Consider the following 18534-nt stretch of genomic DNA (forward strand, 5'->3'; position numbering starts at 1 on the left):
AAAAACAATAATCAATAATTTTAAATGCAGTATAATTAAGATATTTTGAGTTCTTAAGCCAACTAAAAAACTTAATTATTCTAAAAAATAATAAAAGGTAATATAAAGATGACTATTAAGATTTATTTTTTTACTTTAGAACCAAAGTTTAATAACGTCATTGAAATAAATACATGACTTTTGAAATATTTGTTTTTAACAATTACATACATACATATGTATGTTATGTTTTATGACTGTTTATTTTTATAAAAAATGCCCAGCATTTTATAGTAGAATGAACACCAACAAAATTAACCTAATCTTTTAAATATTTACGAACTATAATTTAGGATAAATATTTAATTGTTTTTATTTTTGTTTAATTAGTTTAGAAAAAAATATATAATAAAATAAAAGTTACAATTGTTAATAACCCTGCCGGATTTTATGAGTTGGGTCAAAATCAAGTTAACTTGTTGTTATCTTATTTACAACTAGCATCATTTATATTTTTTTGGGCATCTAATGTACGTTTTATATTTTCGTGTGTTTATCATTCTCGAATATTATATGTATGTACATACTTTATTTAAGTTTACAACATTTTATTTGTACGAAGGGTTTCCACTTGTGCTTTTTTAAAGATCTAAATAGTTTTAATTAGCAAAATACTTAGAAAAATATATGTATGTACAATGACATACATACATACATACATACATACATACATAGTTGCTCATCCGCTTCTAAGGTTCACAGGTTAACAGATATAGTTTGAAAACTTGATTAATAGTCTTGACATTTATAACAACATAATTGAAAACAAAAATAACATTAAAAAATATAAAACAATTTTGACACGATTTAACACGACAATAATATTTGTTAGTAGTGACAAACTTAAAAGTTGTACTGTTTTGTTTGTTTTTTTCATTTATTTTTATTTGTTTGTTTATAGTCAAATATGGACATTTGACCGACTCTCAAAAAATGGTGCTTGAGTTACCCCTTTCATAGTATGCGATTTTATGTCATATGATATATGTTTTGTTCTATCATGGTTTCCAAAATACTTTGAGTCTATTGATGACCGTTCTTTAAACGAAAATACAATATAAATATACAATTTTTTGAAATATGTCAATTATGAGAACATTAAAAAAAAGAAAATTAAGAAATTTTTTTAAATTTGGAAATCATAAAACAAAATAATTTAAATTATGAGAGGGGGATGTTGTTAACAAAATCGTGATTTTGCTTTCCATGCAGAGTGAGGCTGTTTTGACGTAGAATGGTAAACTGTTATACTTTGTATACTTTGTTGTAGACCGAATTTTAATAATTGTAATTGAGAAACATGTATAATAATTACTTTAGTCTGATAAGCCTATCAACTGGTTATTACATCAGAGGAGCACGTTTGATGTGATAAATTGTTATTCAATAAGCATTCGCCTAAAGATCCATTATCACGCAATAGATCAACACCTCGACGTTCTATGAGGTTTAGATGTTCTCTGGTTCTGCGGGGTTGCGATCTCGAAATAGTCGTTGAAGTTGTGGCGGATAGTGGGCAAAATAATTTACTTTTTCCTTTGGGATCTTGCCAGCAGTGTGTAATACATTTTGTGGGGTACCAACATATCATTATTACCCCAATAGCCAATAAAATACCAGTTAATAATTGACCCAATAATACAATTAGTGGTACTAATGCAATTTCGGCAGCAATTTCCGATGTGACCCTCACTCTCTCTTCGGCCCACATAATGGGTATAAAAGTACGAGGTAAATTGTTGAAACCACTGCAATAAACATCCAGAAAACCATAACTAACTTAAACAAATTTGGTAAAATTTACTTACTTTATGCCTTCAATTGATTCCAGAAGATAATTTGCCTGAAAACCACCGCCCACATCCATTGGCACTCCTGCATTAGGCTCTAAAGTCATGAAGAATTCATGCTTTTCCTTTTCAGGTTTTAATCCTTCAATACGCTCTAAATACACAGGGTCGGCTTTGAAAAAATGCGGATAAGACATGTATATTGATGAATTGAATTTACAAGGTGAAATATTGAATATCCCCGATGCTTCACATTTACCATTAATGCAAAAGCATTTATTTTCTGGGAACACTGTACCTAATAAAAAGAAAAACATTAAATCGTGTAAAATAACGAGACTTTTTAAATTTTCTTTTAATAAGAAGAGGAGTCTTATAAGTTCGTACGTAACTCAGATGTCATTTGGTACCTAACTCGAAACATATTTTCGAACTGCAGTACTGAGTACCTATTAATATTTGTCAAAAATACAAAACATAACTTGATTGTCAATAATAACTTGATTGTCAATAATATCGATATTTTGGCACATGGTGTTATTTTTAGTTTTTTAAATTGCATACAAAATATTTCAATACTACAGTGTAAACATATATTTTTTACGAATTGATATATATATATATATATATATATATATATATATATATATATATATATATATATATATATATATATATATATATATATATATATATATATATATATATATATATATATATATATATATATATATATATATATATATATATATATATATATATATATATATATATATATATATATATATACATATATATATATATATATATATATATATACATATATATATATATATATATATATATTTTATCATAGATGAGTAGTTTATATCTGTAAAATGCACGTTTTATATTTATGAATATCTTAACCCTCCGTCATGCACATGTTCCGATAGTCACGTACGTAGCGCATGTATCTGGCGAGATACACTATGTATTTCAGTACATTTATATGAAAAATATGCCATTTTAGTTACAATATTACGATATCTTACAATATTTGTAGAGGGTACCTGGAGACTCAAACCCCTAACCAAATTAGAAATATTTTAAAATCACAGTTAAATTCGTAAAATATCTGGCCAGATACATGCGCATGACGGAGGGTTAAATGTAATATTTTTAATGAAAACTGTTTTAATTGCAGCAATAAAAAACAAAATTTACATGAAATGAAACAATAGTATTTTTCATTAAATTTTGTAGTAAAATCTTTTTAAGAATAAAGTATCACATAAAATAATATTTATTTTAAATACGATATGAAAAAGTACTTTTATTGTTAGTATAAAAGTAAATCTTTTCGTCAATTGTAATTGATTACATACATACATTGTATAAAAATTGTGTATTTGTAGCAAATTAACTAATATGAAGACCCTATGTCTTATTTATTAACATGTGTGGATGCCAATGGGGAATACGCCGGTAATAAAAACAAAATAAAAACCATAAACATTTAAATCAAACACACACTAAATTATTGTTTAATTAAATATGTTTTTGAATTCTATTGTTCTCAAATGTACGATTGTAAAGGCAAACAAAAGCATATACTTGCTTTTTTTTCTCATGTACAAAACTATTTAAAAATTTGAAATTTTTTTACATTATGGAAACGTTTTTATACTTTGCACAGAATACGATCCCGGGCTTTTTGTTCTTTAATTCGCTGTTATACTTACAACTCCATTGCTTATTTATTTTATTGTGCGTCCAAGGCATTACCTAGTTGTTGCGGCCAATAATGCTTATATTTTTTTTACTTATATTGAAAAAGAAGTAGAAAAGTAAACAAAGTCGAAAAAAGTAAGAAATAGTCGATATTGAAAGTAGATCCAAAAGTCGAAATTATATCATTTAATTAAGGAGGTGTCGTTTTACGGATGTGATATTAAATTTTACACCATTTTTATTTTAATAAAATTTTGAAAAATAGTTTCATAATAAAGAGACAACTTTTTTATACAAAAACACAAATAGATAAAGTTTTCATAATTCGGTGTTAACAAATAATTAAAGCAAAAAGTCGAACAAGGGCATTTAAACCATTTGGGATTTTTTTTTAAGTCACAACTTGTCAAAATCGATGATTGAAATTTTCTAAAAGGGAATAAAAGCATACATCTAGAATTTACTGATTTTTTACATAATTACGACAAATGTTTATAAAATTTTGAGAGCTTTAACATATGAGTTCCAAAGCTCTAAGAACATCTTTTTTAAATTATTAAATGACTAAATATAAAAATAACTTTTTCGTATTACTTCACCTAAAATTTGCAACATTCTGGAGATTTTGACTGAAAATGTATTTTACAGTTAATAGAATAACAATAATGACTTGTTGTAACACGAAACTTCTTAAAATTAAACTAATAAAAACTTTTAAATTGCCTTGTTAATATATTTATAATATTATAGAAGTACGCCCCTTTTCTTGTCCATATTTATATTAAAGTATGCATAAAATTTTATCAAATAATTTATAAATTTCAAAAGTATTCTTCTTTTTCTGCGAAAGTGTAAATATTTAACTTATTTTTAATCGGAAGTACTTGATGTAAAATTTACTACCACACCACGACGTACTTAAATTTTAAACCCACCATTATCCACTAATCTCTCAGTGCCGCTGTATTTATAAGCTGTAACACCATGTATAGTTACTGTTTCTGTATAATCCAAGGGCACTGCGCGACATACATTGGGGACGTAGAGATATATAGAATCTTGTGGTGTTAAATTGGGTGGAAAGAATTCCCCCATAGAACCCTTTACACGGCCACACTCTCCATCAAAGACACCATTGTGGGTTTTATAATTCCATTCATGTATTTGACCCATTTTTGAAATATCATCACTGCCGGTAAATATATTAAAATGGCCCTCGTAATAAGCACTATTGTTGCGCTATATGTACAATTAAATAAATAAATCGTCAATGTATACATAAGAATGTTATGTTTGCCTTTCTCGTAGTAGAATAAATATTACCGTGTACAACCATCCAATACGATCAAAAGGCACTTCTATTGCACTTGTAAGTTTGGAGAAATAACCGCCAATTGTTACGAATGGATCTTGATAACCAGTAAACAACCATTCATTAGCAGTTTTTGTAATATAAAATTTCTTACTGTAAGCACTTAGACCACGATTAAGAAAGAATTTTTCAAAATTCGATTTACTTTTTAATCTTAAAGCAGCTGACTGTAAAAAAATTGTAGACATTTCACTTAATAGTATATTTAAAATGTTAAGTTTAACTTACGTGTGCTACTGTATCAACCGTGGTTATTTTGTCATCCAATGTGCCATTGCTACTCTCTTGATCAAAATAAAATATCGCCTTTTTTCGAAATGATACCGAAAAATTTGTATGCCATTGAATATCAACTTTATCGGGTGCTTCACGAAATCTATAGGGTCCCAATTGTTCAAACCGTGGTTTTTTCTTTGATCCAATATAAAAATCTTCTGGATTTGTCCAGTTGAATAAATAAACATCAAAATTTAACGGTAATGGTGATATTTTCCAACCTTCGTAAGCAGGTGATTTTTCACTTAATGCCATTTCCTGCAATACGTTAAAAATTATAAATAAAAAGCAAGACAATTTGTTTTATGTTCAATTACAATCTCATATATATCTAATCAATTTCGAATAGTTGGGAAAAAATAAGTGATTTTTTCATCGACAATGAAAGTTCAGTTCATTTTAAGATACTTCTTCTGAAAATTTTTATCCCAATGTCAACATTTGGTAAGCTGGATCGAAGTATAAACATTATTTTATATGGATTTTCTAATTTTATGTATATTTCACGCAAAGAAATGTTTTGAAAAGTAAGGGGTTAAAATGCCAATGGAATTTAAGTAATTTTCATACGTAGATGACATTATTTCGAAAACAATTTTGCAGTACTGAAAAGTAAGTAATAACATAATATATTATTTGTAAGTTAATGTGAAAGATATATGTCAACACTTTAAAAATATAAAATTTTGAGATAGATTAATTTTAAAAAAGTTACTGAAATTACCAAATTTAAACTTAATCATTATATTTTTGATTAATTTCTTCTCTCATAAAAACGAATTATCCATTAAAAAAGTTTTTCATCGTTATTAATATTTTAAAATATTAATAATTAATTTGTATACCCTTCACCTTCGTGAGAAGGGTATAAATAAGTTTGTCATTCCGTTTGTAATTTCTATAATATAATTTTCCGACCCATGTCCGTCTGTCTGTTGAAATCAGTTTTTAGAGGTCCCCAGATATCGGCGAGATCCGAATCTTCAATAATTCAGTTAGACATGCTTTCGAGAAGATCGCTATTTAAAATCAGCAAAATCGGTCTATAAATAACGGAGATATGAGCAAAAATCCGAGACAACCTCTGTAAATTTCATCAAAAAAGCCACATTTTTTTCATGCTTTGTTAAAAAAGCAACAACAACACTTTGAATTGGATAAAGATGTACATGTGCGTGTGGAGATGTGTTTGGTTTTATACAGCTGTGTATTTTGTATGTTTAGATGCTGTTCTGTTCTCACGAAGGTAAGTGGGTATAACAAAAACAAGGAGATAAAGCAGTAATATGTTGGTAATACAGCTCATATTTGTTTGAGGGTGGTAATACAGTTTGACGGTAGTATTACAGTACAACGGTTAATATTTCTTTCAGCTACAGTTTATATTTGTTTGTGTGTATGTTATGTGTGACATGTGTGCAGTGATACAAAATAAATAAAACCTGTTTAAAACATACTTGGTGAAGGGTATATAAGATTCGGAACTGCCGAATATAGAAATATTACTTGTTAAAATCATATTTAGCTTCCAATAATTTTTATTTCCATTTGAAATTTGAATTCGAACACTTTAAAATAATTTCTTTTTTTTAAATTTTATTTAATTTTAAAAATATTATGTATCAAAAGGTAATTGTCTTCACATTAAAAGATGGTATGAGAATCGGTTATGGGAGAGAATTTTTATACCTTTCACCACTTTAGAGGGGTGAATTTTACCTTATTTTAAAGTATTTAATCAATTTATTGATTAAAACTAAAAATAGTTTTAACGCAATTTTGATTTAGAATTTTGTTTAATTATCATGAACTGGAAAAAATTTTTTGTTTAATTATTAACATTTCATTTTTTTTGTTGTTTATTTTTTTTTTTACAAACAGAGTTTCAATTTTTGGTATTGAAAATTCAAAAAATTTAAATTATATTTTTTTATAAAGTGTTTAGAATGCACCAATACAAATACATTTTTGTTACTAACACATATTTAGAATTAGAGCTTGGTACTCCTGTCAAAAAGTCGGACTACTTGTTATACTTTGGTTATAACCTTCAAAATTGTTATGTGGAATTTTTATTTATATTGCTTTTAGGGTAGCATAGCACAATGTGTATAGCTAGTATACTATGTTTTTAGCCAGTAAAAATTTAATTTTGATCATTAAGTGAAAAATTATGAATTTTACCCCAGTTTCTGTTTCAATTTTAAGTATACAATTAAACTTCTACATATACATTAAGTATATCAATTGGCTTAGAATCACTTTTCGATTTAGCTATGTCCGTCTGTATGTGTGTCCATGTAAAGCTTCTGCGCACACTATAGGTCACAATTTTCAAGATAATTTTATAATTTAAGTTTTGTTTTTATAGGATGTGCCACGCCCACTGTAGCTACGCTGCACATTTTAACGTATGTAAAAGTTGTTCGTACAAAATTTGTGGACTCTAGGGGTTGTAGTTTCTGGGATATGCGACTTTTAATACTTAGTATGTATGTGGGCGTGTTACCTCACCTACTTAAATTTCTTAAACAAAAGGTAACCTATAGTTCCTTGCATCAGTCCTGTCGACTGCGAGACTTGATTATACTCTACACCACTATTATGTGTCTGTGCTGATGAGTGTAACACCCAAAAATATTGGTTCTACACTTATCTTAACGTTTACCAATCGGATCGGAATCAATTTGTGCGTCGATTTAGCGATGTCAGTCTGTATGTGTGTTCATGTAAAGCTAGTTGGTACGCTACAGGTCGTAATTTTATTGATAACTTGATAGATTTGTTACATACTCTTCTTAAATATATTCCATTAAAATTTTACAATATTTTTTCATTCGAGTAGACGTTAAATATTAAAAATTATTCGATTATAGGAACGAATAACGAATAAATGATATTTTCGAATAATTTTAGAAATCATCAAACAAGGTTAATTTTACTACACATTGCTGTTACAGAATTTATTGCGTTCTCATACATATATAGTTTGAATAAAACGTTAAGACACTTAAAACTCTATCGCAAAATTTTTAAAAGATTAGATAAAATTAAGATAATGAAATGTGTATAAATAAATGTAAATATTCAAAACTTAATATTTTTAAGGAGACAAATTCGAAAGTTTTTCTCTAAAAATGTACTCACCTTTCCTCTAATTTGTGTAAATATTTCAATCCAATTTAAATAAAGATACACTCCAGCCAAAATCGATAATATGCCGATTCCAAGTACTAAAAAACGTCTCAAACAGCTGCATTGCGGCGATGTCATTACGCTATGTTCGTAAATGAAAATAAACTAAATTTTTCAAATAGTATAAGTTGTTGTCCAACCTTGTATACGACAAAAGCTAGAATAGATTCGATTGTGTTTTACTCTTATTATTGTTACTTTTTAATAACTGATAAATAAAAAATGAGAGAGTAATTTCGTTCATTAAATGATAAAAGGGAATATAAATATAGAATTTCAATTTGACTGCAGAACTGATTGCTAAATGAGTATATTTTTTGCTTTTAAGTTTGTTTTTCTTGGATAAGAAACGATTTAAGACTTCTGTCTTTAACTAAATTTTATTTAGAAGTAACGAAAATTTTCTTTCAACAAATTTGATAAACAAAATTAATGAACACTAGATTAAAATAATAACAAAATTTATAAAGTTATTGAATTAAACAAAGTTTACATATTAACAAGTTAACACCCCTTCTCAATAACATAATATTTTTGTTATTCAATTAGACCTAGTGAATTTCTAAATTTACAAAATTTAATTCTTGATAGTGGTTTAGTAAACACATCTGCTATCATCTCTTCAGTTGAAAGGTATTCATATAAAATTGTTCCATTGTGCATAAGATCTCTTGCATAAAAGTATTTGACATCAATATGTTTTGATCTTGAATTTATTTTCTCAGATTCCAAAATTTTTAAAGTGCTTTGATTATCAACAAACAATTTTGGTACTGAGTCGAGACCAAAATCTTTTAATAATTGAACTATCCATACAGCTTGTTGGCTTGCTTCAGTTAAGGCTACTAATTCTGCTTCTGTAGAAGAAAGTGTCACAATGTTTTGTTTTCTGGCAGCATAATGAATTGTTGAATTTCCTAATTTGAAAAGACAGCCACTTGTAGATTTTCTTCCATTATTATCACCAGCCCAATCTGAATCAGTAAAACCTTCCAATGTTAGTTCTTCACTTGTTCCAATACGTAACTTATAATTTCGAGTTCCTTTTAAATAACGCATTACTCTCTTTACTTCATTCCAATCTGTTGAATTAGGTTTGCTAACTTTTCTTGATAAAATAGAAATTGCTAATGCGATGTCTGGTCTAGTGTTTCCTGCTAAATATAACAACGAGCCAATTACTTTCCGATATTGATCATTGTTTTCTAAAATTTTATTATCTTCATTCTTGAAATATCCTGGGTCCAAAGGTATTTTTGAATCTTTTGCATTTTCCATATTGTTTTCTTTCAAAATTTTGTTAATGTATTCTTTTTGGTCCATATAAAATATACCATTTCTGTCTCTTGTTATTTGAATTCCCAAATATAACTTTAAAGAACCCAAATTTGTAATTTCAAAATTTGATTCTATGTCTTTTATTAAATCTTTAACTACTTTTTCATGCTTGCAGGCAATTATGATGTCATCAACATATATAAGAACATAAATAAAATCGTTTTGGTATTCTTTAACATATAAGCAATTATCAGCTTTTCCCCTTCTGAATCCGAATTTAATGAAAACATCATTTATTCGCTGATTCCAGCATCTAGCTGATTGCTTAAGGCCATATATGCTACGATTTAATTTACAAACCAGTTTTTCTTTTCCAGGTTCTACAAAACCTTCTGGTTGCTTGATGTAAATTTCGGTATCAATTTCACCGTTCAAAAATGCAGTTTTCACATCTATATGGTGTACAAACATATTTTTATAAGAAGCTACTGATAGTAAAGTTCTTAGTGTTGTTATCTTAACGACGGGAGCAAATATTTCATCGTAGTCCTGACCATATTTTTGCGAATAACCTTTCGCGACTAATCGAGCTTTGTACTTCTTATTGCCATCAACCATTGATTTTATTTTATATACCCATCTACAGCCAACTAGTGTTTTATCTTTCGGCATTTCAACAAGATCCCATGTGTTATTCATTACCATGGAATTAATTTCATCTTGCATAGCCAAAAACCATTCATTGCTACTTGCGCTTTCGATAGCTTCTTTAAAACTTTTAGGTTCCTCTGAAGTCGATATCATATTTGCGTATCTTTTGGGAGGTATTCCTTTTGTAGATCTTGATGATACTCTTTGGTTCATTTGATTTTCTTCTTCAGAACTTGAATTATTATCTGCTGTTTCAAATCCAGCAAAATCACCACTTTCAGAAGTAATAACATCGTCACTACTAATATCAATAACACTATCAGTTACTTCAGTATCGTTGACTTCTGGAGTTGTTTGAGTTGATTCTGTATTTATTTCTTCATTGTGGCTTAAATCAAACGATATTAATTCCGGAGACTTATCATCAACGTTTATTTCTTCTATAATTAATCTTGTATCTGTAGTAGACTTTTTATTTTCAAATTCACCATCAATAAAAGTGACATCTCTGCTTATGGTAATCTCATCATTTTCTGGATTTAAAAATCTATACGCTTTTGATTCCTCACTATAACCCAGTAGAATTAGCTTCTTAGAAACAGGATCTAGTTTACGACGTTTCTGTTTATTTATATGTACAAAAGCATAAGAACCAAATTTTCTTATATGTTTCATGTTTGGTTTTAATCCAAACCATTCTTCATATGGGGTTGTATTTAATGAACTGGAAGGCAAACGATTAAGTAAATAATTTGCTGTATTCACAGCCTCAGACCAATATTTAGAATTTAAATTCGAATCAAATAACATACACCTTCCCATTTCGATTAGGCTCCTATTTTTCCTTTCCGCTACACCGTTTTGTTGTGGTGTATATGGAGTTGTTAATTGATGTTTAATGCCTTTACTTTTAAGAAATATATCCATTTCCTTACTACAATATTCACCACCTCTATCACTTCGAATTGTTTGTATTCGCTTACCAAATTTATTTTCAGTATATGCAACAAACTCTTTGATTCTATCAATAGTTTCACTTTTATTTTTGAGGAAATATAAAGTACAATAACGGCTCTTGTCATCAATTAATGTTAAAATGTATCGACTACCTGTTGGTGAGGGTGTCTGCATTGGTCCACACAAATCACTGTGAATTAAATCTAAAATTTCTGAAGATCGATGTTCGGAAGATTTCGGAAATGGTTTTCTAGGCATTTTGGCTTTTAAACATGTTTCACAAACATCACTACAATTACAATTAGAAACACTTACTCCGTTAAATAATGATTTATTTACTGCGGTTTTAATTGCGTTTACATCTCTATGTCCAAAACGTATATGCCATTTATGAATGCAATCACTCACTGTATTTGATATTTTTCTTGCTGAGTTATCTTCATCTATCTCAAATAGGTTATTCTTCAAAGTTGCTGTAGCATGTTCTACCCCATTCAATGATATTACGCACTTGTTTTTATCAAATGTTACCGTAAAACCTTCTAATACTAGCTTCCTTACAGATAGCAAATTGCCTTCCAATTTTGGCACGAATAAAACATTATTAACCAATATTTTATTATTTTTAATACGTAGAAAACCTTCACCTTTACCCATTGCTTTAATCATGGTTCCATCAGCTAAGTATATATTTTCAGTTGAAGTATCCAACTTTGAGAAGAAATCTTTATCACTACACATGTGACATGTAGCTGCCGAATCAACAAACCAACCATGCTTTGGATTATCTGTAGAAACACCAAAACAAACATTATTATTTAATTCACATTTAACATATTTTACAGAATTATTTTTATTTTTCTTATTTAAATAACAATTCTTCTTTTTATGTCCTGGTTTGCCACATATAAAACATTTTAAATTAGCATTTTTCTTGTATTCAGTTTTTAAAACAACTTCTTGCGGTTTGTCAATAGAATTTCTTTTGCTTTCTTGAATTAATTTTTCTTTTACCATATCCAATGTGAGATCTGTTTCGGGACGTACTTCAAGTGCAGATACAATACCATTGTAATATTCAGGCAGGCTTCCTAATAAGAATGCAACAATCTTATGTTCCGGAAATTCTTCACCCATATCTTGCAAACGATCAGCAATATCCAAGAATTCGGCAATATGGTCTTCCATTGACTCTCCATCTTGAAGTTTCTTCGATGTTAATTTTCGCAATAGACTTACTCTGTTTGTTAGATTCGCCTTTTCATGATTTTTCTTCAACACTTCCCAGTATTCTTTAGCAAATTTCAGTTTCTTTATTTGTACCTTTTGGTTTTCTTCCAAAGACAATCCAATTACCGCTCTAGCTTTTCCATCTCGTACCAGCCATTTATCATCCGGCTGCTCCGGAATATCAGACGTTATAACATCCCATAACTCACGTTCCAACAATAGCATTTCCACATTAAATTTCCATGTGTGGTAATTATTGTTATTAAGTTTTGGAAACATTGTCTTGATATCCATTTTTACTGAGATATAATTCGTTTAAATCGCGTTTAAATTTTATTTAATTTCGTGAAATAGCGGAGGCCCATAACCTCTTGGATAAGAAACGATTTAAGACTTCTGTCTTTAACTAAATTTTATTTAGAAGTAACGAAAATTTTCTTTCAACAAATTTGATAAACAAAATTAATGAACACTAGATTAAAATAATAACAAAATTTATAAAGTTATTGAATTAAACAAAGTTTACGTTCGTAAATGTTAATATTGTTAATATTCAAATTTATAAATCGATCATAAACAAGAGACTTTTTCGCATTCACTTTTAGATTTGCTAAACCTTAGCGAATAATATTTCTTAATCTTCCCGCATAATTATAATAACAAAAAACAAATTATAACACTTTAAAAATCTAACATTAGATATTGGCAAGTTTTAATACTGGGACTAGTTGTTATGAAGTAAAAATATTTTTACAATTCGATTTTTTATTTCGAATTTACTTAAATAATAAGTAAACAATATATTTTTTTCATAAAAGTATTAATTGCTTATTTTAGGTTTATTACGCACATTTTCCATACAAAAATCTAACACTAAGCATCATACTAATATTTTTCCTTTACCGCACGACAGTTTACCTAAGGTTTGCTTTGAGGTTATATTTAAAAATAGTTTTCTTAGTTCGTATTTGGACTTTGGAGAAGATTAATGATAGTTTCAATAGTTGTCCTTGGATACGAGTCGTTTTCCTTTTGTAGTTAAAGATTTTGAAAGACCGAGTGTTATTTTATCCATTGCTATATTTTATGACATTGATTGAATGTCTCATAAATGTATTTTATTGATATATTTATTTGGTACTGTATTTAAATAAATTTGCATCCATATTTAATTTACCTTGCGGAAAAAAATGTGATGTCTCAGCAAAATCTCAATAAAAATGAATTACAAATGTAAACTTAAAACATATTTGATTTAAATTAATTATACCTACAAAATAATTTCGTTTATTAACTTAAGAAATTAATGAAAAGTCCGTGAGTTTTCATTAAATTTTAAATATTTTGAGAATTAATATATTAATAATATTTTATATATTTTTTTCTGTATTTATTATAATATTTTCCTTAAAAATATTTAAAATATCTTTACATACTAAGCAAATAGCTTGAATCAATAAAACATCGTTTTCGAATCATCGAATTTGCATTGGTTCGATTATTCACATGAAAATATGAGAAATATAAAAGGATCGCCAGAGATAGCAATTGTGGTTTATGTGTGTTTTAAGTATGTTCAAAAGCACTGGGTAATTTCAAAAACTTTGGAACAAAATTGTGGGATTTTGAACATGATCCTCTCCGATTTCGATGAAATATATGAGCATAAATATGTACGTGAAAAGTTAAAAAACACATACAATCGTACAGAATTGCCTATATATAACATAAAATATAATTGAACTACAGTTTTAACAGTCATAACTTTTCTCTCCCTTATATATGACCCCCTCCAAAAAATGACTTTAACGCCCATTAATGTCTTAAAAAACTGCGTTTAGCTCTAAAAATCAACGTTTGGCCCGTCGCCATAATGGTACAGTCGTCCGCATAAGATATAACTTCCACACCTTGTGGAGGTGTGGGGAGTTTAGATAGGTAGAAGTTAAACAATAGGCGGGATACTCCCTGTTTAACTCTACGGGTTTTGGAACATTTGTCTCTAAACTCAACTCTTCCAGGACATCCTGCAGTCCACCATGCCCAACAACTTGAAGTGATGGATTGTAAATTATCTGAGTGGCTGTATCGAAGGATTTCGATACGTCTAGCGCCACAAGGAGTATCCTTTCACAAGGCCTCTGCTGGTTTAAGCCTTGTGAGATCTGAGTGGTTATGTCGGTTAATGCTGTGCATCTTACGGAATCCATGCTGCTGGCGAGCTGCTGTAAGATGGCAGGATAGCTGATGATGCGCGTTAAAGTCCCCAAGGACTAGACGCATATCTAGATGTTGTGTTTGCTGCGGTTGTTGTGATTGCGGTGGGGAGGTGTGGCGTATGTTGTTGGCAGCATGGTTCGACAAAAGTCTCCGAACACTTTGATGATGATTTAGTCCAGATCAGTTTCTAAGGTGACACCAGCACAAACAAGCGTTGCACCGTAATTGGGTGGACATATGGTGCAACCGGTTCTGGCAAACTGTACAGATCCATGGTTCAGGATTTAGTTCGATTCCGGCACGGACCAATAGGATACGGAGCAGCAATGCCGGAAGATGTTACTCATTTGGTAAAAATGTGTAGTTGTTGCTGAAGTTGACAGCCCTTGGCCGAAAAATTTCGGGTCATTCCGGTATGTCGGGGAATGTTAACTTAAAGGGTAATTATTTACAAATAAAAGGAACGAATGTAATAACGAAACCTTCATTCCATTATGGGACTATGAATAAGCTATTAGTGTGTTATTTTTAAACACGGGTAGTATGGCCTATATATGACCAAAAAAGAAGAATCTACTTATCTGAATTTTTGATAATATTGAATTTTTAATTGAATAAGAATACAAATAATAAATACTCTTTTCTTACAGAATGCAAATTTATTCACATGATAATTTTGAGTAATATTGAATGTTAAAAACAAAAATATTAAAAAACTTTTAATCAACTAAAATTTTCTATTAAAGTAATCAAAAGAAAATAAAAATTTATGTTTAGAATTACAAATTAAAATTTGGAGAATACAAATTAAAGTTCAAAAACTTTAAATTATTGATATTGGGAAAAACCTATGTATGTAAAAATGTGAAATCTAAATTAATAAGAAAAATAATAAAATTAAATTAAGAAATGCAAATTAATATTGAGAAAAAAAAAACAAATTGAAATTTAGAATTTCAACATTATATTGAGAAATTACAAATTAAAATTGAGAAAATAATAAATGATAATGAAATATTAAAAATTTGTATGAAATTATTTTAAAATATTTTTCTTATTTCCTAATATGAATTTAGGGTTTCTTAATCTAATTTTGTATTGTCTCAATATTAACTTAGATTTCTCCACAACATTTTCGGTAGTTTTTATATTCACCATCAATAATTTAATTATGATTTTGCTATTAAGAAAAAAAAACGTATGTATACTAATCTTTATTAAGCGAAGCCTGTGTTAGACATACTATAGAGGAGAAAATCCTTGCGCCCGGCCGTAGGCCGGCTATTTAGGAAATCTTTATAAAGCGAAGCCAGTGTTGGACATACCACAGAGGAGAAAATCCTTGGGCCCGGCCGTAGGCCTGCTATTTAGGAAATCTTTATTAAGCGAAGCCTGTGTTGGACATACCATAGAGGAGAAAATCATTGCGAACGGCCGTAGGGCGGCTATTAAGAACTCTTTATTAAGTGAAGCCGGTGTTGGACATACCATAGAGGAGAAAATCTTTGCGCCCGGCCGTAGGCCGGCTATTCAGAAAATCTTTATTAAGCGAAGCCGGTATTGGACATACCATAGAGAAAATCCTTGCGCCCGGCCGTCGGGTCAAAATATATATTTTCCGGGAAATACCCATAGTCGGTCCATATTTTAGTATCATGTTATATATCATTGGAAAATATATCAAATCCAATACCTTTAATTTGATGTATAAATTTTTATTGTAAACAAAACAGTTTTCGAGATATACACAAAAATGTTTTAAACTTTGGAGCCCCGCCCACTCGAAAGTAGGCGTGGCCGAAAAAAAAATTTATATCTTTTATCGTCTCAAAACGCTCTATATTGGGCTTTTTTCCCAAAATTTTATAAAGTGCACTTTTTTCATTCTTTCTTTACGAATTGGGTATTTAATTTTTAAATCCCATAATTTCTTTAAGAATTATTTAAATACATTTTAAATAACATATGTAAAACATTCAATTGTATATTCTCTGCCCAATAGAAAAACAAATGATCACAATTTCCCTTTAATTTGTTGTATTTTTTTTATTTAAGCACGTTCAAATATTTAAAATGAATTTTTATAAAGCACTTTTTTATTTATTACACACAATATTCCCATAATTGAATGAGAAAATAAATAATAACAAAAATGCTTACTGTTTATTTACATCCATGTACAAAAGCAGAAAAAAAAATTTACAAATTCTCTAAATATTTGTTGTTGTAAGTTTAAATCAAATGTGTAGGCATTGTTATAATTTAATTTTGGTGTGTTGATTTAATTAAACAATCAACGCAATTTTTTTTTTAAACAAAATTCAATATTATTCCATTTGTTTGTGAACAAGTTCTGTGTTTTATACTTCGTCTTTTCTTAATTGTGATTATAATGAATGAATCATTTTAGTATTTCATTACATTTATTGGTCTAGTTGACACTTTTAACCGATAAGTTTATTTAATCACATAGCAAACACTCATTTTGTTTTTGGAATATATATGTATGTACATATATGTACATACTTTTGTATTTTCTTCACTTCTCCGATGATCTCACTACTTTGTTGCTTAACGATCACAAAATTCGACTGTTGATTACCAGGGTACATTTATAAGGTGAAGTCAATTCAACAGCTGATTGTTATTTTTTAATAAAAGTTGTATACAACTGTCAAAATGTACAATTTCAAGTTGCCAGATGCAAAAAAGTCATGCATTTGTATAGGTATTAATTTAATTTTCAGCATAGCAAAATAATTTAAATTTATAATTATATGTTTTATTAATATGTTTATATCTTTAAAATTTACATTAAATATTTATATACATATGTATGTACATAATAAATATTTTTCATAAAAATGAATCAAGTGTGTTTTGGTATATAAAGTACTGCTCAAAAATATAGCGCACCTTGTATTAGGTTTATATTATTTTTATTTTATTACAATTAATTAAGTTAGAAAAAAATGATTAATGGCAAATTCAAGACCGAAGTTCAGTTTATGTAATAATTATCAAAATTCGGCATAAGGCAGCAAAATAACGGTAATAGGGCTTTTTTTACAAAAATGTTTCATAATTATAGCGCACTCTTTGAAATAAGTTGAAACAATATTGAAGAATGTTTATTAATTTTGAAAAATTTCAACTTATTGTTATGAAAGGACAGTTGTCTATGTTTCGAAATTTTAAGCAGTTTTTTTTTGGTTATTTTTGCTGATATGTATCTTGTAGTACTAGTAAATTTCTTTATGTCAAAATATGCCCCTAATTGGTCAATAGTCCAATTTTTTTAATGAGGATTATATCTAGTGACATTGGAGATAACCTTCAAATGACATTTTAATTTTTTTCCCTAGGTAAACAACGATCTGACCCTCTAACATGGGTCACTTTTTGGCAGATTTAAGATTGTGATGATACAAATTGTAATAATTTTATAAAATTTCACTATAAAACCTTAAAAAACGTGCTTCTAATGTTTAATCTTAATCTATGGAAAACTAACACATCATTACTATGATCTAAATATGCTTAATTCTACAGAAGCTAAACCTCACATGTAATATAAAAAAATTAAGAACTAATCCGTTAATATCTAATATCGTATTACATCGATTTGATAATAAATTTTTGTACTAAGTAATTAAATAAAAATAATAGTTTTCGTTCGAATTGACCTCTATTTTCCATTTTCTGCAAATAAAATTTCCATTTACTGAAAACACAATAACCATTTAAAAGAATTTTAAAAACATTTTTCTTGGTGGTGTTTCAGTTAGCACAAGTGCATGTCTTAGCACCCTT

The 18534-nt window shown here is 28.6% G+C and overlaps 1 protein-coding gene across 6 annotated transcripts; it reads right to left on the reverse strand.

Moving 5' to 3' along the window:
• Positions 1-333: 333 nt before the first annotated feature.
• On the reverse strand, positions 334-17310 carry LOC111689179 (protein peste). Of its 6 annotated transcripts, none has more exons than XM_023451680.2 (7): positions 17143-17310; positions 8338-8542; positions 5143-5448; positions 4866-5081; positions 4478-4781; positions 1848-2127; positions 334-1787 (listed from the first exon to the last, which is right to left on the reverse strand). In XM_023451680.2, the coding sequence occupies exons 2-7, from the start codon at positions 8461-8463 to the stop codon at positions 1373-1375; spliced, it is 1647 nt and encodes a 548-aa protein (XP_023307448.2). In that variant the 5' UTR covers positions 8464-8542; positions 17143-17310; the 3' UTR covers positions 334-1372. The 6 variants fall into 6 exon arrangements, with proteins under 6 accessions (XP_023307448.2, XP_023307443.2, XP_023307455.2 ...); XM_023451675.2 differs by lacking the exon at positions 17143-17310 and adding an exon at positions 16882-16942; XM_023451687.2 differs by lacking the exon at positions 17143-17310 and adding an exon at positions 16882-16939 and having other exon boundaries at positions 8338-8490.
• Positions 17311-18534: the final 1224 nt, after the last annotated feature.

Source organism: Lucilia cuprina, chromosome 2 (genome assembly GCF_022045245.1).
Source record: "Lucilia cuprina isolate Lc7/37 chromosome 2, ASM2204524v1, whole genome shotgun sequence".
NCBI lineage: Eukaryota > Metazoa > Arthropoda > Insecta > Diptera > Calliphoridae > Lucilia > Lucilia cuprina.